At 43.8% G+C, this 22,246-nt stretch overlaps 1 protein-coding gene across 11 annotated transcripts in view; it reads left to right on the top strand.

Moving 5' to 3' along the window:
- Positions 1-19,780, top strand: part of KMT2C (lysine methyltransferase 2C) — a 216,604-nt gene extending 196,824 nt beyond the window's left edge. For 8 of the 11 annotated variants that reach the window (XM_084787762.1, XM_084787759.1, XM_084787767.1 and 5 more), the window contains 16 exons: positions 260-424; positions 1,841-1,982; positions 2,128-2,275; positions 3,956-4,134; positions 4,218-4,354; positions 5,084-5,333; positions 6,488-6,627; positions 7,171-7,278; positions 9,021-10,137; positions 10,954-11,090; positions 12,343-12,485; positions 12,748-12,916; positions 15,278-15,394; positions 15,683-15,756; positions 15,944-16,052; positions 17,851-19,780. In XM_084787762.1, coding sequence (XP_084643888.1) covers positions 260-424; positions 1,841-1,982; positions 2,128-2,275; positions 3,956-4,134; positions 4,218-4,354; positions 5,084-5,333; positions 6,488-6,627; positions 7,171-7,278; positions 9,021-10,137; positions 10,954-11,090; positions 12,343-12,485; positions 12,748-12,916; positions 15,278-15,394; positions 15,683-15,756; positions 15,944-16,052; positions 17,851-17,943 — 3,228 coding nt within the window. In that variant the 3' untranslated portion in view covers positions 17,944-19,780. The remainder of the gene's footprint in view (positions 1-259; positions 425-1,840; positions 1,983-2,127; positions 2,276-3,955; positions 4,135-4,217; positions 4,355-5,083; positions 5,334-6,487; positions 6,628-7,170; positions 7,279-9,020; positions 10,138-10,953; positions 11,091-12,342; positions 12,486-12,747; positions 12,917-15,277; positions 15,395-15,682; positions 15,757-15,943; positions 16,053-17,850) is intronic. The other 3 variants (XM_084787764.1, XM_084787766.1, XM_084787760.1) reach the window with 3 other exon arrangements.
- Positions 19,781-22,246: the final 2,466 nt, after the last annotated feature.

Below are 22,246 nucleotides of genomic sequence, written 5' to 3'. Positions count from 1 at the left end.
CTGGTGCCTGGCCTCAGTTCTTGCCCTGGTTTCTTACTGAGAAAAGATAAGGAACAGGTTTTTCTAGTGAGGCACATGATGGCATCTCTTTAAACAGATGGGAATAAAACTTAATTTGATGTATATTTCAGAGATTCTGAATCTTGACATTTTTAAGTCTTATTTCACAGTCTTTATTTGACTTCAGGTCTTAGGAAGCCCAGAAACACTTCCATGTTTGTTAATCATGTACATTACTTTTAAATGTGTTTTTTAATAGCAGCTCTCTCTGCTCCCTCTAATGGAACCGATCATTGGAGTGAACTTTGCGCACTTTCTTCCTTATGGCAGTGGCCAATTTAATAGTGGGACTCGACTTCTAGGAACTTTTGGCAGTGCCGCCCTTGAAGGGGTCTCAGACTACTATTCTCAGTTGATCTACAAGGTATGTTTCTTTGCCAGGTGCTGCCTTGCTTCATAAGTTGGAGAGCTTCCACACCACTGGGGAGCGTGGCGTAGTTTTGCATCTAGTTTACATGAAGTCTCCAAGTTTTCACTGAAACTTAGGTTCAACTAAAAGATTAAAAATGTATCTGGTTAAGTGTTCCTAACATATATACATATATATATGCTTGAAACTTCCTAGAGATAAGAATACAAATAGTAGAAAATATCCATTATATCTTCCCATTGTGAAGGAAACACGTTTTTCCATTTAACCTTTGTTAACTCTTAAAATGAATCGAATTGACGGTACATAGTGGGGATAAAATGTATGGCTAGATTTTACCTTGGAAAATGAATTCTTAAAAGTTTTAATATATTTCATTAAATAATTTAGGTGCTAATTGAAATTATGCACTAATTCTTAGGTTACAAAAATGGCATAAAGCCAATCAAGGTAATATTTTAAAATATTTTTATGACAGCATCATGAGATCACTTCGCAATTGACCTATACAAGATAATTATTTTGAGAAATATGTGAGAGTGTCTGTTTTTCTGGTGGCTTTTCTTTTGTTGTCACGGTAACTGTCTTCATGCTCCCTTTGTTGTCCTTATGGCCTGTCCTTCAGACAGAATTCCATAGTGCAGGCTGCTCTTCAGTGTCACTTCTTACAATCCCCCCCTCCCCCCTTGCACTGCATTATTAAGTGTAGTTACCACAGGTAACGACAGCATTCCTTGGGGAGGACCAAGCCATAAATGACAACTTGGTGACAAATGTAAGGCTTAGGGAGATAATTTGAAAATTAAGTGTATTTGTTAATATATTTGGTACACATAAATACATTTAGTATTTTTTCTCTTGCTTATTTTAGAGATCTTGGACAGTCCAGGTTCTTATTCCTGAGACCTAAATTGAAGTAATAGGTTAAAGACGACGAATTCTGCATATTCATAGCAGAACACATTTTTAATGAAAATTGAGTAAAGGAACATTTAACTGCTTTTTGCTAATTATTCAGTTTAAAGCTGCTTTTTATTGATTGTTGTAATCATGTAACCTGAGAAGTTACATAAAATTAAGAGTAACAAAAACTGAGTTCTTCATTTCAAAGCTGAGTGCTCAAGCTGAGCAAGTAGGCAAATGGATAACAAAACCCCATTCTGATGACCTCATGGCCGTGTGTGTGTGTGTGTGTGTGTGTGTGTATGTATGTGTGTGTGTGTGTGTGTGCGCGCGTGCGCACGTGTGTGTATTTGTATTCTTGTGCATTTGGAAATGGAGATGCCTCTGGATCATGTTTCTTTGTAGCCTTGCTTCCTTGTGCTAAAAATTCACAGAATTAGGTTTTAGCAGGGTCAATGCATATTTGCTCAGTAGCATATAATTTTAAAATTTTTTGGTCTCCTGCAGCAGAATAATTTAAGTAATCCTCCAACACCCCCTGCCTCTCTTCCTCCTACACCACCTCCTATGGCTTGCCAGAAGATGGCAAATGGTTTTGCAACGACTGAAGAACTTTCTGGGAAAGCTGGCGTGTTGGTGAGCCATGAAGGTATGATAATAGCATCCAAATCTTATACCCCTGAGGAGTCTTCCTTTGAAAGCTGTCTATAGTGAAATGTCCACAGAACTGAACAGTTCCACCTGTGTATCAACTTGGTCCTATGTACTTTGATTCTATGTATTTGCTTTTGCAGTTGCCAGAAGTTTAGGACCGAAGCCATTTCAGCTGCCTTTTAGACCTCAGGATGATTTGCTGGCTCGAGCTATCACTCAAGGCCCAAAGACAGTGGATGTTCCTGCCTCACTTCCAACACCACCTCATAATAATCATGAAGAGTTAAGGTAGAAGCCAGATGTTAGATGTGTGTGTGCACGCACGTATGTATGTGTAGCCTGCATGTATGTTTGAGTACCACATGCATACCTGCTGTCCACAGAGGCCTATCCAAGAGGCATTAGATTCCTGGAACTGGTGGTCCAAGTTGTAAGCTGCCCTGTGCATTCTGGGAATTTCCTCTGTCCTCTGGAAGAGCAATCAGTGCTCTTAACCACTGAACCATTTCTCCAGTGTCTGAAGCTACTTCTGAAAAATGTGCTTTAGCATAATGTGCTTAGGAGTAGTATATAACAGCATTTGAGGTATAAAGTACTCTTGACTATAAACTGTTCAAGGCAATGTCACTATTGACATGCAGCTAGTTTGTTCATTTTAAAAGTCTTAGCCAGGCATGGTGGCACACGTCTTTAATCCCAGCACTCGGGAGGCAGAGGCAGGCGGATTGCTGTGAGTTTGAGGCCAGCCTGGTCTACAAAGTGAGTCTAGGACAGCCAAGGCTACAGAGAGAAACCCTGTCTCGAAACCCCCCCCCAAAAGGAAAACGATTACATAATTTAAGCAGTATACACCCAATAATCAAAGACATTCAGAGTTTTCCTTTTCTAAGCTCGTTATGTGACTTGTTGGATTTGTAGAACTTGCAGACATCTAAGATGAGAAACCAACCATCATAGATACCAAGTTGTATCATGGAAAACAATACTGTGAGTTACAAGACGCTCATCACCAATTTCTACTAGTTCTTTTGCCCCTCCAAGAATCTTAGTGGGAGAATCAGCCTCCCTTAGTAGATAATTTTACACTAGAATTGTTAAGAGTCTGTATGAACTTCTTTAGAATTGTATCTCTTGGTGGAAAATCCAGTGAATACCTGTGTTCTGATGTGTCCATTTATCTAAGCCATCAGAAAATGTGTCACTGTACATGGCAGCAATAGGGTAGATGTTTCTGTAGCTACATGGGAGTGTCACTTGGAGTTTGAAATGTAGGCCTCCTTTTTCTTACATCACAGCTAAGAATTCCTGCTGAGTCAGTAGAGTGAAGCTCTTTGCAGCTGGTGAAAAGACTCTCTCTAGGCATTTGGCAAGTGATGTCTGTATGGCTCCTGGACTTTACATGACTGCTTAGCAGCCTTCTCCAGGTCTGCATCTGTGTGAGTAGGAGACATGAGCGATACAAAGTGATGGCAGTGTTCCACACCCTTAGCTTGAGGCCTCAGCATCTCGCTGGTAAACCAGAGCTTTGACTGAACAAATGAGTCTGTTCCCTTCTCTTTTTTCCCCCAACTATGTCTTATCAATTAAGAAAATTAAGTGCCAACAGCAGCACAAAGACTGTGCTTTCTCTCATCTTGCACTGTATGTGGCAGCAACAGGGTAGATGTATCTGTCGTTTTAGGAGGTGCCTCTTAGTCTCACTGACCTACCCCCTGATAGTGTCAGACCACACTATGCTGTAGTCTCAGCATCTCCCTTTAGCAGGACCTAACCCTTGCTTTGTCAAACGAATAAACCATTCTCATCGTTTTGTAACTAAACCTATTTGCTGTATTTTCTTAGCAGAGTGTAACTGTCCAGTTGTGCTAAGTTGTCACGATTGCTGAGAGTGTCCTTCCTCGGTACTTGGGGGTTTGCTGAGGAATCCCAGTGGAATGGCAGTTTGTGATGTGTGTGCTCCTCTTTCAGGTTACAGGACCACTATGGTGACCGTGACACTCCAGACAGTTTTGTCCCCTCATCTTCTCCTGAGAGTGTGGTTGGTGTGGAGGTGAACAGGTACCCAGATTTGTCTTTGGTGAAGGAGGAACCTCCAGAGCCGGTGCCATCCCCCATCATCCCCATTCTGCCCAGCATTTCTGGGAAAAGTAAGTTTCCCTGAGTCTATCAAGTCACAGTGTATAGACATTTTGACTGTGAACGCTATGAGTACTCTCTTCTCCCCATTTAGGTTCAGAATCAAGAAGAAATGACATCAAAACTGAGCCAGGCACTTTATTTTTTACTTCACCTTTTGGTTCATCCCCAAATGGTCCCAGATCGGGTCTTATATCTGTAGCAATCACCCTGCATCCTACAGCTGCTGAGGTAAAAAAACGTGACATTTCATTGTTAAAGCTCTGTCAGTGACTTAACAGTGAAACAGAAAAAACGGGATGGGCAGAGAGCCGCTGCAGACTTGCAGGCTGCTCTTAGGTACTTTTAAGTATGTGGTTTATTTGAACCTAAGCCAAGGCAGAAAACAGGACCTAAGAGCTTGTGTGCTTTTGTCAGAGAACACTAGGAAGATGCCTTTCCAGGTCGTAAAGACTCACCATTGGAAAAATCATCACCAGTAGTAGAGTCTGCAAAAGCAGTAGATGCTTTCCATTGGCAGCATTAATGACTATTGAGGATTTGTTGGAGACCAAACTTACAGTGTAATGTGTAATGTTTTGGTTGTCAGCAGAATGGATCCTTAGTTGCACTGTCGAGGACTTTTTGCCAGAGCTAGACAGAAGTGAGTTTCCCATAAGTACAGTGGTGAGGGCCTCCTCACTTCCTGTGGTCGTGTCCTTTAGGCCTATCAGATACCAAGGTTGCTAAAGTAGCTTACTATGTATAGATCCCAGGGCCTGTTGGAACCCTGAGGGTCTCTGTTGATGAAGGCTTTGTATATTCATTCATGAAAATAAATGTATTTAAATTTAAATAAAAGTAGTTGGGTTCTTTTGTGCCACATGTATCATGAATATAGCATTACCCTCAGTAGGTATGTCTCCTCAGTGACTCAACTTCCCTTACAGGTGAGTGACACACTGTTACTTTTTGTTTTAGAACATTAGCAGTGTTGTGGCTGCGTTTTCTGACCTTCTTCACGTCCGAATTCCTAACAGCTATGAGGTTAGTAATGCTCCAGATGTTCCATCCATGGGTTTGGTCAGTAACCACAGAGTTAACCCAGGTTTGGAGTATCGGCAGCATTTGCTTCTTCGTGGGCCTGCACCAGGATCTTCAAATCCTCCCAGATTAGCAAGCTCTTACCGGCTGAAGCAGCCTAATGTACCATTTCCTCCAACAAGCAATGGTGAGCTAGAGAGCTTTTTGTTAACCCCCAAATCCATTCTCGGTTAAAAAGTTAAGCCTGCTTTTTTTGAAAAATTGATTTAATTTTTAACTAGTCATAGGCAGTGTGTTGGTGTGTAGTCTTTGATTAAGTTAACCTTCTCTGGCTGTTGTTTTCTGTGGTGTGATGTGAATTTCTGTGCTCTGGTCTATGGCATCATGCTGGCAACAGGACTGACTATAGCCCTCTGTTCAAGCTTCTGGAAGATTCTGCTTACTGACCCATTAGCCAATTCTGTTCTTTGTATCCTTGATCCCCCTGCCACATCTGCCTGCTCCATGTGGTGCAGATGAGGGGACATAGTGTGTTGTTTTTCTGTTCTGCTTGGCTGCTGTTGCTCTCACTACCTCACTTTGCCTTTGCACATCCTCCACAGGGTATCTTTCTTCCCATTTCTCAGACCCAGCACTTCTTCCTTACACCTGCCATGAAATTGCTTCCCTTCTGGTGCACTGGCATCTCATGTGCCAGCCCTTCTCCTCGCCAACTCCTCATCCCCCAATTCCTTATAATATTTTGTCTGCCCTAAACTTACTATAATCTGGCTGCTTTTCCTTCCTCATCTTTGAACTCTTTGTTAAAGTTTTGAACTCTTCACAGTCTTAGTTGCTAGCTGCTTCTTTCTTGTTTCTCCTGCCATTTTCTGCCCTGACACCAACTTTCTACCCCAAGACATGCCCCTCTTCTTCTGACCCCTCAAGCTGTCTTCACAGTGTACCTTGGCTTACTTCTCTCTGCTGTAAATCATGGAAGTCGTTTTCAATCATTGCTCTTTATCTCTCATAGATCTTGCAGGATCACCACACCTGTCAAGTGGATGTGCTTTCTCTTGATGCACTGTCCATATTTGAGGATCTCAGTGCTTTGCTTTTCTTTGATTCTTTCATGCTAGCCTCCTTTTTCAGCTATTTGGGAGTGGGTGTTTTCCTTTATTTATACCTCATTGTCAAATATTAGATGTCCTGTCACCATAGCCTAGAATATTTTTATTAAAGCATAATACAAAGTAAGCCAATAATCCAAGTTGTATTTGGTTGGTATAGTTTAATTATATATTATGTGCTACCTGTATCTTTGACCAGTTTTAATTGCTAACAAAAGTCCATTGCCTGTAGGTCTCTCTGGATATAAAGATTCTAGCCATGGTATAGCAGAAAGTGCATCGCTCCGACCGCAGTGGTGTTGTCACTGCAAAGTGGTTATTCTTGGAAGTGGTGTACGGAAGTCATTCAAAGATGTGACTTTTGTGAACAAGGTACTTCACTGTCTTCTTAGGACCCACCCTACCTCTATGTTCATGGCAATGACTCCTGTATCAGGACAAAGTGGTCCATGAGGCACGGCATACAAGTATATCTAAGATGTGTTCAGCTTCAAACCAAATAGCTACAGCAGACTGCTTAACTGCTAGTGATGAGGGACACATTTTTAGAATACAGGGAGATATGGACAGTATAGTTTCTGCTGATTTTTTTATTTGTTTTTTTTTCTTTTCTTTGTTTTAGCCATTGTCTAGCTGTCTTAGGCTAGGCTAACATTGAACTCACAGAAATCTATCTACCTCCCTCTGCCTCCAAGTGCTGGGATTAAAGGCATGTACCACTATGCCCAGCTCTGCATTGGTTTTTAGGTGGAAAATTATTATAGGGTGAATATGAATATGGGGATAGTGCCATCACCAGTGGAAGATAGAAGACACCTGCTTTTCAGTGTCATCTGAAAAGTAGCAGTCTGTGGGGGTGCTGGTTTCATTAGCTTGTGTCTTACTGAGTCCCACACATTTCCCTTTGCTTTTCAGAGTTCCCGAGAGAACACCAAAAGGATGGAAAAGGATATTGTCTTTTGCAGTAATAACTGCTTTATTCTTTATTCATCAACTGCACAAGCAAAAAACCCAGAAAACAAGGTAAAGTGAGGAAAGTAATACAATGAGGGATTTCTGCCTTTAGGGTCCATATCTCCTCTTCACAGAGCTCCTATAGGGAAGTCCTAATCAGATAGACTTGACAGGAAGCCTGAATAGCCTTCAGTCTATCTTATTTTTATTTTGAGAAAGAGTTTTGTTATTTAGCTCAAGGTAGCCTCTAACTCACCCTTCTTTCTGCCTCAGACTTCAGAGTGCTGGGATTACAAGTGTGTACTGCCACATATAGATTAAATACATTTTCTTTTTTAAAAAGTTTTTTTTATTTTTCTGCCATGCGGTGGTGGTGCACACCTTTAATCCCAGCACTTGGGAGGCAGAGGCAGGTGGATCGCTGTGAGCCTGCTTTACAAAGTGAGTCCAGGACAGCTAGGACTACACAGAGAAACCCTGTCTCAAAATAAAAAGGTTTCTTTATTTTTCTTAGATTTAATTTTATTTACATGTATATATGTATAGTGTGAATATGTGTATGTCACGTGTATGGGCACCTCTGAAGGCCAAGAGAAGGCATTGGATCCCTTGGAAGAACAGCAGGTGCTCTTACTCCTAAGCCATCTCCCCAGCCCCGAGTCAGCTGCATTTTAAGAGTGTAGAGTTAGATTGACCGCTGGTGCTAGACCTGTGCAGTGTACTAGTTTATAGATCCATAGGAAAGGTTTCTAAAGAAGGACGTTCTGTCTATTCTTGCATTGTAAGAGAAATCATTTTGTGGATGTGCAGGTGCTCTGTGTGATTGTGTGCAGATTAACTATACCTAACAGCATAGTTATTTAAACGATAACATTTTTTAACGATGCATTTTGAACAACAACAAAAAAATTCTGTAATGTAATACTGCCAGTCATTACTGTTTCAAGATAATCTCATTAATATGACTTTCACAAAATAGTATTCAAGAAACATAGGACAGCCGGGCATGGTGGTGCACGCCTTTTATCCCAGCACCCAGAGAGGCAGAGGCAGGCGGATCTCTGTCAGCTCGAGGCCAGTGTGGTCTACAAAGCGAGTCCGGGACAGTAAAGGCTACACTCTGTCTCCAAAAAGGAAGAAAGGAAACATACTACTTTTTAACATATATTAGTCTGTAGTATAATAAAACCCGAGCTGAGAAACAAATTTAGGTTTTTAAGTCAAATTTATTCTTAGAGAGTAGGATTTGAGTTCTTAGGCTGCTATGTGGGTGGCCCACTCTGGACTTAATATGAGCCACCTTTTAGGGTGGGGTGTGAGCAGAGGGGAGCATATGGCTTTGCTGGTTTTGATTTTTGACAGTCTGTCCCACACCTGAGAGGTGCTGGCACTTCTGGCCCAGAGTCCTTAAGCAGCTGGTCTTACTGAGGGGCTCCAAGAATCCGAGTGATTTACTACTAACAGAGTGTTGCTCTCTTTTCTGTTTTTCATGTCAGTTGATTAAGCCCAAGAGTAATAGACAAATTTAATTAGTAGAGCCGAGCCATTTGTATGAGATCTCCTGAAACCACTGGCATTTTTGTTTTCTTACAGTTAGTAAGGGGATGCCCCAAGAAGCTCAAGAGCTCAACAGTCTTCAGATTGTGACTCGTAGAAGCATGCCCTTTGCTTCTATCTGCTCCTTCCTCCACATAGTCATGCTCACCTGTACCTGCCCCTTAAGTCATAGACCATTATTGTCTCACTGCAACCAGAATTGCGTGGCAGGCGTTTGAACCCCTCTTTTCTCATGTTTTCTCTTTGCCCCCCAGGAGTCCCTTCCTTCACTGCCACAGTCCCCCATCAAGGAGCCTTCCAAAGCATTTCACCAATACAGCAACAACATCTCCACTTTGGATGTACACTGTCTCCCTCAGTTCCAGGAGACGGTCTCCCCTGCTGCGTCACCTCCCATAACCTTCCCTCCAGCCTTTGAAGCCGCCAAAGTAGAGTCCAAGCCTGATGAGCTCAAGGTGACAGTCAAGTTAAAGCCACGCCTGAGGACTCTTCATGGGGGGCTTGAAGATTGTAGACCACTAAATAAAAAGTGGAGAGGAATGAAGTGGAAGAAATGGAGCATTCATATTGTCATCCCTAAGGGGACCTTTAAGCCACCTTGTGAGGATGAAATTGATGAGTTCCTAAGGAAATTGGGCACTTCTCTCAAGCCTGACCCTGTGCCCAAAGACTATCGGAAGTGCTGCTTTTGTCATGAAGAAGGGGATGGGCTAACCGATGGGCCAGCAAGGCTGCTCAACCTTGACTTGGACTTGTGGGTCCACTTGAATTGTGCTCTGTGGTCCACAGAGGTCTATGAGACACAGGCTGGTGCCTTAATAAATGTTGAGCTAGCACTGAGGAGAGGACTACAAATGAAATGTGTCTTCTGTCATAAGACAGGTGCCACCAGTGGATGTCACAGATTTCGATGCACCAACATTTATCATTTTACTTGCGCCATTAAAGCACAATGCATGTTTTTTAAGGATAAAACAATGCTTTGTCCCATGCACAAACCAAAGGGACTCCATGAGCAAGAGTTAAGTTACTTTGCAGTCTTCAGGAGGGTCTATGTGCAACGAGACGAGGTGCGGCAGATTGCTAGCATCGTGCAGCGGGGAGAGCGTGACCATACTTTTCGTGTGGGAAGCCTCATCTTCCACGCCATTGGTCAGCTGCTTCCACAGCAGATGCAAGCATTCCACTCTCCTAAAGCACTCTTCCCAGTGGGCTACGAAGCCAGCCGGTTGTACTGGAGTACTCGGTACGCCAACCGGCGCTGCCGCTACCTGTGCTCCATTGAGGAGAAAGATGGGCGGCCAGTGTTCGTCATCAGGATTGTAGAGCAAGGCCACGAGGACCTGGTCTTAAGTGACTCATCACCTAAAGGTACGGTCTCCGTGTGCTGCTGTCAGGCCAATGATGTTTCATGGCAGTGTTTCTATTTTTTCATGATTGTTCCATGAGGATTTTTAAAATTTATATATCAATGCAATTCTTAAGCCTCTTTGTATTAGCACACCTTGTTCTTTGCTCTGCAGTTTATAGAGGTTTGAGCAGAAAAGCTGGTAAGGCCTGTCTGTCATTTACCTTGTCGCCCTCTCAAGGTCAGTTATGGGAAAGCAGAGGCCGTTTCTGAGCATTGCTATGATCTTGTCCTATCTCAGGTGCAAATTTTGATAGAGTTGGGAATTACAAACTTCATTTTGTGCTCCTAGGCATGTCTATCTTTTCATTTATATGTATGTAGAAAGTACTAAAGAGTTGATTTTTAAATGTCTTCACAGTTTCTAAAAACATATGGAGCAGGCCAAAGATATTTCCCAAGAAATATCAGTCCTATGTTTTAATTCTCATCTGAGGGACTGCCTATCTGTAGCCACTGCTAACTGAATTAATTTCCTTTTAACTGGTCTCTTTTTTTGTTCTGTATCCAGTTGAATTCACTAATTTCAAGTTTATTGTTTAATGTCCTTAAGGTGACATTATTTTCCCCCAGATTCCATTGAATCTTTTACAGAAGTTGCTGCCATTTAACAAGTATGTTTGTTACATTGCTGCTCAGCAGGTTTTATTTGAAAACTAGTCGGTCTTTGTGAGTGACTTCTTCTTTATCCTCTCTTGGTATTTCTCTTTGTCCAGTCTTTCTTTTTGTTTAGCTGAAAGGAAATCCATCATAAAAATTACTTTCTTGTTCATATATAGATGTTTGGGATAAAATTTTGGAGCCTGTGGCGTGTGTGAGGAAAAAATCTGAAATGCTGCAGCTTTTCCCTGCGTATTTGAAAGGAGAAGACCTGTTTGGCCTGACTGTCTCTGCAGTGGCGCGGATAGCTGAGTCAGTAAGTGTCCTGGGCTCTGTTTTCTAACCCAGCGCATTCAGTGTGCTGCCCTCAGAGCCTCCTGCTTGCCAGGACACGGCTTCCCGTGGCTTCTCGGGAAAGTGAGTGTGGGTGGCCATGGGGTGCTGAGTCTCCCAGAGGAGCAGCTGGTGTCATCCGTCCTGTTTAACCATGTGGTGGAGGAGATGCCCTTGGCCTGCTGAAGCTCTGGTGTTCTGCAGAATTTTTTCCTTTTCTTGTCATTCTCTTGCCCTTGTCCTAGAGGCAGGTAGTCCCAGGGAGCAGTGGTTGCAGCAGCACTGACTGTAGGTGTGTTTGTCAGTGACTGTGTGACACCAGAGAAACGCCTTTCACTAGAACTGTGCTCTAGAGCCAGGCCTGGTGGCAAAGGCGTACAGTTTGAAGATCAGTCTGGGCAACCTAGTGAGACCCTATCTCAGAATTTTTAAAAAGTAAAAAGAGGGTTAAGGCTCTAGTTCAGTGGTACAGTGCTGACCTCCAGTGCTTGAGAGTCTGGGTGGGATATTCAGAACTGCAAAAAGAAAAAAAAATAAAGAAGAAAATGTTGTAGGAAAGAAGGCCCAGCTGGTGCGGTGCTGAGCATGTAGATCAGTGCCACGAAGCCTCAAGTGTTGATATGGTGCAAGAAAAGAGCCAACTCCCACAACTTGTCCTGTAACCCCAAAGGCCCACCACAGCACATGCTCAGCGTCTCTCTACACAACACATACAGGAAAAAATGGAAAGTAAAGAAAGCTTTGAACACATCAGTCACTTTCCAAGTAAACTTTGACTTCTACCAGCAGCTACCACTTGCTGGAGCAGTGGAGTGACAGCCTCACGTCATGGTCACAGTTGCTAGAAGTGAGAAGTGATCAGAAACTAAACTGCGTAAATGACCTCCAGCTGCTCCAGACAGACAGCTTCGTGCATAGCTTGTGACCACTGCTTTCTGTCTGTAAACTGAAACACACAGGAGAGCTTTGGTTGCTATATTGATTCTGGAAGTTCATCTTTTCCTCAAGAAAAAGGGGCCTGGGCTTACCAAGTCTTGCTTTGAAATTGGATTTATACAGTATTCAAATGGTTATGATTACAGACTCATTACTTAAATAGCCACTGACTGGGCAAAAACCTTTCTAAATTGTTTGACTCTGGGCCGTCATTTGCCCAGCTGAAGGTTATATTCCTGACCCGATGAATTAGTTACCCTTTTGTATGTTTTCCTTCCTTTTTTTTTTTTTTTTTAAAGCTACCTGGGGTTGAGGCATGTGAAAACTACACTTTCCGGTACGGCCGTAACCCTCTGATGGAGCTCCCCCTTGCAGTTAACCCCACAGGCTGTGCCCGCTCTGAACCGAAAATGAGCGCCCATGTCAAGAGGTTTGTGTTAAGGTATCTTGTTTCATCTTCACATAGTACAGCCCAGGGTTTCCAGGCACCGTAGTGGGTTTTGTGCTTGACTTGTCTGCTGCTTACAGACCCTGCTGTCTCTGGCTGTGTATGTGCCCGACAACTTCAGAAGATGCACTGTGTCTCTGCTAGGCAGCTTTCTGTGTTTCTGTCAGTAAGACTTTTAATTGGCTTGGCTTTTATACTCATCAGAGGTGTCTTCAGTTGTCCTTTTATTTTCCTGTTCGTACATCATCATCTGTAGGCCTCACACCTTGAATAGCACCAGCACCTCAAAGTCATTTCAGAGCACAGTCACTGGAGAGCTGAACGCGCCCTACAGTAAGCAGTTCGTCCACTCCAAGTCATCACAGTACCGGAGAATGAAGACAGAATGGAAGTCTAATGTGTACCTGGCCCGGTCTCGGATCCAGGTGAGGAATGAAGTTGAGTTAGGGCTCAAGATGCTGGTACCCAGAATGAAAAGCTACTGCACATTGGCTGCAGAGATAGAATCAAGGTTGAACTTTGTTTTTGTTTTGTGGTACTGTGATTTGAACCCAGTACCTTGTGTGTACTAAGCAGGTGCTTTACCACTGAGCTAACCCCAGCCCTAGATTCATAATTTGAAAGGTTTGTTCCACCTTGTCAGTTTGGAGCATGAGGACTCTGGGCTCTGCCTTAGAGCTTGGTGCAGGACCTTGAGTAGAAAGCAGGCCTTGGGATGCATCTTTCTTTCTTGTTCAAGGCTGTGGAGAGCCAGGTTGCCCTGGATTTTGCATGCACTGAGTTGTAAATAGCTCAGTAGACCTGTCTACAAGCACATGTGAAAAGTAAAAGTGAGTGCAAGCACTTGGAAGGTAGAGCCCCAGGGGATTAGGAGATCGGGGATACTCTGTCTTAAACAACAACAAAACAACTCAATAAATAATCTTGTGAGACATTCGAGCACTTCCTGTTTGTGACATCATTGCTCATCTCTGGTAGACTGTGCCAGGAGTATCTAAATGCACTGAATCTGCTCTCCTCACCTGGATTGTGGTCTTAGTAGTGTTGATATGTCTAAACAGTACCTCCTGTCCCAGAATGGAACAGTAAAGCTTGACCTTTGTCAGCTTCTTCAGTCCCCAAGCTCAAGAAGAGGAGGAGGCATTTTAACTGCAGAACTGTCTCTCTAGCCTCTGACCTGGGCCCTAAGTGCAGCTGCTGACTGCTGGGAATGCGTCTTCTCATGACTGGCCTTTGGACTTGCCTTTTTTGAGAATTACACATCTATGACCTTTGTCTTTTTTTTTTTTTTTAAGTATTTTCCAATGTGAAACATCTTAGGCCCACCAGAACTCCGGTATCTTTTTTTTCTTACAAAGTTTTTTGTTTGTTTGTTTGTTGTTTTATATAGACAAACATACAAGTTTATATCATTTCTGTACACGCTCCATAGGTTGTATTCTCCTGGTTTTTTTGTCTGAACAAAGAAGGTCGATTTTTTTTTTTTTTTTTTTTACCTTTCATTGTGTAGCCAGTTACTACAGTGCTGTTTAGCACATAATCTGCTTGGTCATGCACCCAGTGCTATTACCGTACACCTCAGGTTCTCAAGCAGCCAAGCAGCACTGATCTGCACCCACATTCTTTTTATGTTCTGGTTTGTTCGCATCTGAGCCATACCTGGAACCAATCTTAGGTGTGTTCCTTTTTTCTTTTTTAATGGTAAGTCAATGACATGCTCACACTGTGAGGAGCCTCTGGCAGGTACTCTTTAGTGGAGCTTGACTGATTTGCATCCCTCCTTTTCTCCACAGTTTCTCCCCGGGGAAGAACTGAAAGCACAAACCTAAATTAGGGCAATAAAATGCAGATTATCTGTGCACATTGTGGCTTGCATACTTACCTTTTAAAGTAGGATGTTCTCCTGCATTGTTGGCCAGTACTCTAAGGTAGCACATTGCAAGATTTACCAGGCCCTGGGCTAGACAGTATATGATGCTGCCAGATGAGGCTTCAGTGTTCTCGGTAGTCCAGGTTCTCTGTCATCCCAGCCACGTAGGAGGCTGAGGCAGGAGGACACAAGTTCAAGGACTGCCTGGACAACTTAGTGAGATCCTGTTTCAAAACATTTGCAAAGTGCTGGGAATGTATTTCATAGCACCTTTCTAGCAAGTGTGAACCCTGAGGCGCCGTCCCCAGGAGCGAGGCTAGGGGGCAGCATCCTGTACTTTCTTCTACTAGCCTTAGGATGTGTCTTATTAGGGAAAATCTTAAAAAATTGAATTGTTTCTACCTTTCCTGATAATTAGAGCAAAGTAATGTTTTCTGTTTTGCTGTATTCCATTATCTCTAGGAAGCTAAGAGTCAAATGTCAAAATACTTTGTAGTTGTCATAATTCTTTCTAGTTCTCCTCCTCCTGCCATATGCTGTGTGCATCACTCTGTGGTGTTCCTTTGGATGACATCATCAGAAAGCCCTATCTTACCTGGCTGATGGTTTCCCGAGTTATCCCTCTGTGGGAGTTTGATTGCTCAAAGCCAGCTAACCCTTTCCCTGTCATTGTGGTGATCCATGCCCAAGGACAGTTAGAAAAAGGACAAGAGCGATGTAATGGTGCTAAAGTTTAAAGGAGGAGCATTGCCAGGGTTTAAAGTTCAGAAAGCAGGGTGGTCAGTGAGCCCCACTGGAGGGTAGGAAACTATAACTATGGCTTTTGACAAGACTGCAGGGGCCATGCATTTTACTGAAGAGAATAAAAGTCTGTCAGGAACACTGGAATATTTACAGTCCTCTTTCCTCCACTTAGGGTCTGGGCCTGTATGCTGCTAGAGACATTGAAAAACACACAATGGTCATCGAGTACATTGGAACGATTATTCGAAATGAAGTTGCGAACCGGAAGGAGAAGCTTTATGAGTCTCAGGTACCGTATCTACTGGCCACAGGCAGACATCTGACGAGCTCAGCTGTGAACAGAAGCCACCCTGTGCAGCCTCGTCACCTTTTTGTAGTAGGTGCTACTTGCCCATATGTAACTGTAGATTACCACTCCCAGTTTTACAAATGCCTCCTCTGATGTTCACTTGGCATGGTCCACGCATCAGCTGTGCTTAGTAGGGTCCACAGGAATGTGATGGGTGGGGTGCTTTCAGCAGACTCTGTGAGGCGGAGGACTTCAGGTTACACTGACGCCTGCCTGCCTTCTCTTTAGAACCGAGGTGTGTACATGTTCCGCATGGACAATGACCACGTGATTGACGCCACACTCACAGGAGGGCCTGCAAGGTGAGGCGGAGGACCATGGCCCAGAGGGCTTTGCTAGGGTAGGAATGTTCCCACTGTGGCTGGGCAGTGGAATGGAGGTTTTGGTACTTGCTTTGCTAACACATCAGTAGAAATGTCATCGGTTTCTGCTGGGTGGGGAAGGCTCCTCTCATTGTTGTCATAGGTGGTCTTCTGACGTGTCTTGCAGATATATCAACCACTCATGTGCCCCTAACTGTGTGGCTGAAGTAGTGACCTTTGAGAGAGGACACAAGATTATCATTAGCTCCAACAGGAGGATCCAGAAAGGAGAAGAGGTAAGAGGTAGGGGAGAGGGCCGCCGTCATGGCCCTGCTGTGTCTTAGCTCTCACTTAAACATTCAGATGCCAGCGTCTTCTGTGTAGTGTTCATAAAGCTACAGGAAACCCACCGTACAGCGCCGACTCTCTTAGGATCCTCCTTTGTCCCTAATCTGGACAGTGTGACAAGTGCCCCGACTCCTGGCACTTGCCAGGATGATGGTGCATGCGATACAGTATTGCAAGGGCTGCAGGCACAAGTTGGGAGCCACATGTTCCTGAATTCTTATCTTCACACTTAGAAAATTCCACATCATATATGTAATGTGGGTGTTTTCTGTCTTTAAAATGTTTCATGTAGGACTTGAACTGTGTTTCTTAGAGGTGACTTTGGTCTAGCCTTTCACCTAAGATTGCTGTTAGCCTTAATTGCCTCATTTACATTTTCCAGCTCTGGCTTCCACACATGGTATCTAGTGCCCTAAACCTAGAATTGCTGTCCATTACAGAGCTCTGGGGTAGACCACAGTTTGGGGAGCCTGGGTGTACTCAGTATGGTGGAGCCCCAGTCTTCTGTGGGCAGTGTGAGGTCACCTGTATTGCTTGCCTCGTTAGAACTTGCTTTTAAAATTGGGAACCTACTTAAGTGGCTAGGTTAAGGCTCAACTGTGCAGTCTACAGTAGCAGGCATGTAACACCCTGGTGCTGTGGCTCGGGCATCACTCCATGACCGGCCATGCAGAGCAGCCTAGGGGCTCCCTGTCATCATCTTGTGGACACCCTCTAGCTTTGTCCAGCCTGTTACTCAGCAGTGGTTTCTCACAGTGCTGCTCCACTGGTGCAGTTTCCTTCCTTCCCGGGGGCAGTCTCTAGACAGCGGCTGATGTTTGGGCTAGGAAAGACCCAAGAGGTTTACTGTGCTCCCCTCACTTGGCTCTGTGGGGCTCTAGGGTGGGAGAGGCAGGGGCAGATAGCTCACTTCATGGGAGTCATGCTGCCTCCCCAACCAGCCAGTTGGTTGGCCTGGAATTGGAGTAAGAATTCATAGCCTAGCTCTCTCTGAGGGGAACACTAGCTCATCCTGAGCCAGATATGGGTGGCCATGGTTGGAAACGCAGATTCAGATACCCTGAACTCCATCATGTTCCACGGGACAAAAGAAAGTCCTCAATCAGTGCATTAGTTTTTGAGACATGGGGCGCTGGGAGATTTTAGATGCTGCCTGAGGATAGGTTTGGGCTGGAGGTGAACACTAACATTCTAAACGCCTGTCTCCCCCACAGACGTAGGCCGGGTCCAGGTGTTGGTAGTAAAAGCAATGAAGGGGTTGGACATAGCCCCAGATCACGTCTGTGGTGGATCTGTTCCATCTCTCTCTCCATGGTGGCCAATTCTAGTTAGCTAATCATCAGTCTGTAGGACCGTAGAGCAGAGGCAGCTTCTTCCGAGGCTTCTGCCCATGCAAGTAGGAGAAGGGGAAAGCCATGGTGTTGGCAAGCGCAAGTTCATCTCTGTCCAAACACTGGGAGCCTCCCATGGTGTGAAGGAGTGTTGGTCCTCATCTCACCCGGAGTGGTGGGGGGAACGCTATGAGAAGCCGCAGACACTCCCCACACCCAGCTCAGCCTTCCTGTTAAAGTGCAGCACTTGTAGCTCCATCTCTTTCTGGGGTACCCCTCCCCCACAAGGTTCCATGGACCCTCAACAAACCCAGCCTTGCTTTGGCTTGTGTCTGTTTTGCTTGCTGGTTTGGGAATAGAAGGAAGATGGAAGTGGGCACTGCCCCATCTCACCCTGTGTCTTTGCTATGGGCAGCTTTGCTATGATTATAAGTTTGACTTTGAAGATGACCAGCACAAGATTCCATGTCACTGTGGAGCGGTGAACTGCCGGAAGTGGATGAACTGAATGCATTCCTTGCTATCTCAACGGGCGGCTCGTCCCTAGGAAGAGACGACTCAACACTTCATTGGATTTTGCAGACAGAAAGATATTTTTGTTTTCTGACTTTTTGAGAAACAGCTTCTGGGAGCTCTGGTTCCTCAGCTGCCTTGCTGGGCAGTGGGGCCAGCAGACGCACAGAATGGTCCAGCACTTTTTTTTTCTTTTTCTTTTCTTTCCTTCCTTTTGTTTCCTTGTGGGTGGGTTTTGTTTTGTTTTGTTTTGTTAGTCTCACTAAGGAGAAACTTTTACTGGGGCAAAGAGCCGGCGGCTGCCCTGCCCCAGGGTGGGGGCCTTCCTATGAATGTAAGACTGAAATCACCAGCGAAGGGGGCTGTCCAGAGTGCTGGCCACGCCTTACTGACAGGGGCAGGCCCTCAGTGTAACTAAAGTGGACACCACTGATCAAGGAATGTACCGAGATGACTTCCTTAGGGATAGAGCTAAGGGGTAATAACTTGCACTAAATACATTTGAATACTTGATTCCATGAGTCAGTTTATTGTAGTTTTTGATTTCTGTAAAATAAGAGAAACTTTTTGTATTTATTATTGAATAAGTGAATGAAGCTATTTTTAAATAAAAGTTAGAAGAAAGCCAAGCTGCTGCTGTTACCTGCAGAACTAACAAACCCTGTTACTTTGTACAAATATGTAAATATTTTGAGAAAAACAGTATAAAAATAGTTATTGACCAAATGCTACCAGGCGCTGCAGCAGCTCGGGTGCTTATAACCATGGTAGGGATGTTACAATATAATTTTGTGTTATTAAATATGCCATTATAATTATGTAATAACCAAAATTTTGCCCCGGTATGCCTGGGCTTTTTGGAAACTGTCTCCTAGTGCTTGTTTTCTACATAATTTCTGACAGAGCAGCGTGTGTGCTACAATTACACTTTTATAGCTGTTGGTGATTTAAACTAATGTTTCATATTATATTGCTGCATCCCTACTTCTTCAGTCAGGTTTTTTTGTGCTTACAATTTGTGATAACTGTGAATAACGGCTTAAACTCAAACCCAAATGGAGGCTGAATTTTTTTCTTCAGCAAAAGTAGTTTTGATTAGAACTTTGTTTCCAACCGCACAGAATCATGTACACATAATAGAGTCGTGTAGCGGGGACCTAACCCAACTCCTTAGCCTTCTATTTAACATAAAATTTGAAAAGGAAAAAAAAAAAGCGCGCGAGAGATGGAGAGAGTGAGAGCTGTGATTATGCTCCCAGCTGCAGGGCTCTGGCAATAGGGTTTTTCGAAGATGTAATTTTAAAATGTGTTTGTATGAACTGTTTGTTTACATTTCTTTAATAAAGAAAACACACTGTTTTGTGTTTGCTTGTAGAAACTTAATCAGCATTTGAACCAGGTTAGCTTTTTATTTTGTACTTAAAATTCTGGTACTGACACTTCACAGCTAAGTATAAAATGAAGTTTTTGTGTGCACAATTCGAGTGGACTGTGAGCTGTGGGTACATTCAGTGACTCAGCTCTCAGCTTGTAATGTATATGGCATGATGTATTTTTATCTTACAGAATAAATCAATTGTATATATTTTTCTCTTGATAAATAGCTGTATGAAATTTGTTTCTTGAATATTTTTCTTCTCTTGTACAATATTCTGACATCCTACCAGTATTTGTCCTACCAGGTTTTTGTTGTTTTCTGTTATGTATAATAGTATCTAATGTTGGCAAAAATTGAATTTTTTGAAGTATACAGAGTGTTATGGGTTTTGGAATTTGTGGACACAGATTTAGAAGATCACCATTTACAAATAAAATATTTTACATCTATAGAATCTGCCTTGTGCTCTCTGCAGGCCGTGGTCATGTTTGCTGTTTGGTTCTGCTTGGTGTAAATTAAGCTGTGCTCTTTGGCTTTGGGTTCCCCTCACTCAGTCAAATAATGTTAGGTGTGTGGCAGAGCAGGTTAAAGGCCATTCTGCATGTTTATCTGCTTGCCTAAAGCCAGATCTTGTTTGGGTTTGTGTCTAAGATGAAATACAAGCAGCCTCCACAGTCTCCCAAGGACAGCAGCTATGTGCTGCTGCTGCTGCGGCCACATCACTAGACAGGCTTTGTTTTTGTTTCATTTTCCTTCCTTCAAGCTATTTTTCACTTTTCCTCTGTGGTGGTGACCAGTCAGATTGAATGGACTTAACATTTAACTTAATGCAGCTGCTTAGAGGCAGGCATGGTGACACACACCTTGAATCCCATGTGAAGCAGGGTGGATAGTGTGTTTAAGGCTAGCCTGGGCTGCATATGTATGTAAATAATACCATCTCTCAGGGATGAAGAAGGAAGGTAGTAAAAATCAAAATTCCTGGCACCTGCCTTTAGTCCTAGCACTCGGGAGGCAGAGGCAGGCAGATCTCCGAGTTTGAGGCCAGCCTGGTCTACGGAGGAGTCCAGGACAGCCAAGGCTACACAGAGAAACCCTGTCTCACAAAAAAATGAAAATAAATAAATAAATAAATAAAAATTCCCAGGAGCCCTTTCTTTGTCTAATCTGGTGGGCTCAGAGCTCTTGCTTGATGCCATGTCTCCTTTCTGCCTCCAGCCACACACTAACCACTAACCACCAAATGCTAAGGGAAAGAAATGGCTTTTGCATTTGTTTTGTTGTTGCTGCTGTGCTTTGTTCTGCCTTGTTTTGGTAGCATGTGCCACCACACCCGGAGGCTTTTGTGTTTATTAGAGTGATGCTGCTCCTCACTGCCTGTTAAGGCCAGGAAGGGAGAGAAGGACAATTTTAACCATGAGCCTGTCCAGGCGGCAGTGAGAGCGTGGGAAAGCGGTGTGCAGGAGACTGCAGAGCACTGTGGGTAGCGCCAGCATCTGCCCACTAGCCACCTGGCCCCTGACCTCTCACTGAGAACACTAAGCATGAAGACAGCAGCAGCAGTCTCGACTGACTCCAAGCCGGCCCAGGCTATTCACGGCACCACACAGGTAACTCTTTGGCTACACACTTGGCACCTTGTGCTGAATGCAAAGATATACTGGGCTGTAATGGGCCCAGTGCCAGAGCTGTCTCCCCTGCACAACAGATGTTAGTTTCACTGTATACTCCTAGGTTCTTTTTACTGACACCAGACACAGATGCCAAGCTGAGTGTCCCTCGCCGTAAGCAAATTGGTATTGGTTCTCACTGCGTGCTCCAGACACCCAAGCCAATGGCCTCCCATCAATGGGGAAGCATAGCACCATGGTGAAGCGTCACCTGCCACTGCTAAAGGTGCCTTCGGATTTCCCTTATGTGATGGAACCTGGCTTCTCCCACTTCATCCAGTCCTGTGTGCTGTCCAGCCTTGTTAAGCTTGTACGTGGTATGCAAGTTACCCAGAGACGATGCACTCACATCTGCATCTCCTTATGCAGTGCTCTTGGCTTGTGTTTTGAAGTCTTCTGTTTTTCTAGAGAATTCTTTCAACTCCGTTTAATTCCAGCCACAAAATACTGGAAGTACTCTGCTTCCCTTTCCTCATCGGAACTGTAAATCCCTCTTAGGATCTATGGCCAGCTACATTCACAAGCTCTTCAATCCCCACCCCTCCTACACCATTCTTTTCTGCATTGTCTTTCTTACTTCTTAAAGTATGATGACCATTTCCCAAACATTGACACACAGGAGGCCGGCAGCGTACTCACCCGTATCCCTGAGGACACTGCCTTCAGGGCTTAGCTTCTTTAGGTCTATGTATTATAGTGTGGTTATCCTGTATTGTGTGGCTTTTATCCTCACTCAGGATGACAATTTATAATTCCATCCATTTGCCTGCAAATTTCAAGGTTTCCTTGTTTTTAATAGCTGAGTAGTATTCCATTGTGTAAATGTACCACAGTTTCTTTATCCATTCTTTGGTTGAGGGACATCTCCGTTTCCAGTTTCTGGCTATTATGAGTAAAGCTGCTATGAACATAGTTGAGCAAAAGTTGAATGCTGGAGCATCTTTCAGGAGTATGCCCAGGAGTGGTATAGCTGGGTCTTGAGGTGCACTAGTTCCAATTTTCTGAGAAAGAGCCAGATTGATTGCCAAAGTGGTTGTATAAGTCTGCACTGCCACCAGCAATAGAGGAGTTGTTCCCCTTTCTCCACATCCTTGCCAGCATGTGCTGTCACTTGAATTTTTTATCTTAGCCATTTTGACATGTGTAAAACGGAATCTTAAGAGTTGTTTTGATTTGCATTTCCCTGATGACTAAGGATGTTGAGCATTTCTTAATGTGTTTCTCAGCCATTCAATATTCCTATTGAAAAT

This window comes from Acomys minous (assembly GCF_964271855.1).
Source record: "Acomys minous genome assembly, chromosome: 6".
Classification (NCBI taxonomy): Eukaryota; Metazoa; Chordata; class Mammalia; order Rodentia; family Muridae; genus Acomys; species Acomys minous.
Note: the sequence above shows the minus strand (reverse complement) of the source record. Positions and strands in the feature narration are given on the sequence as shown.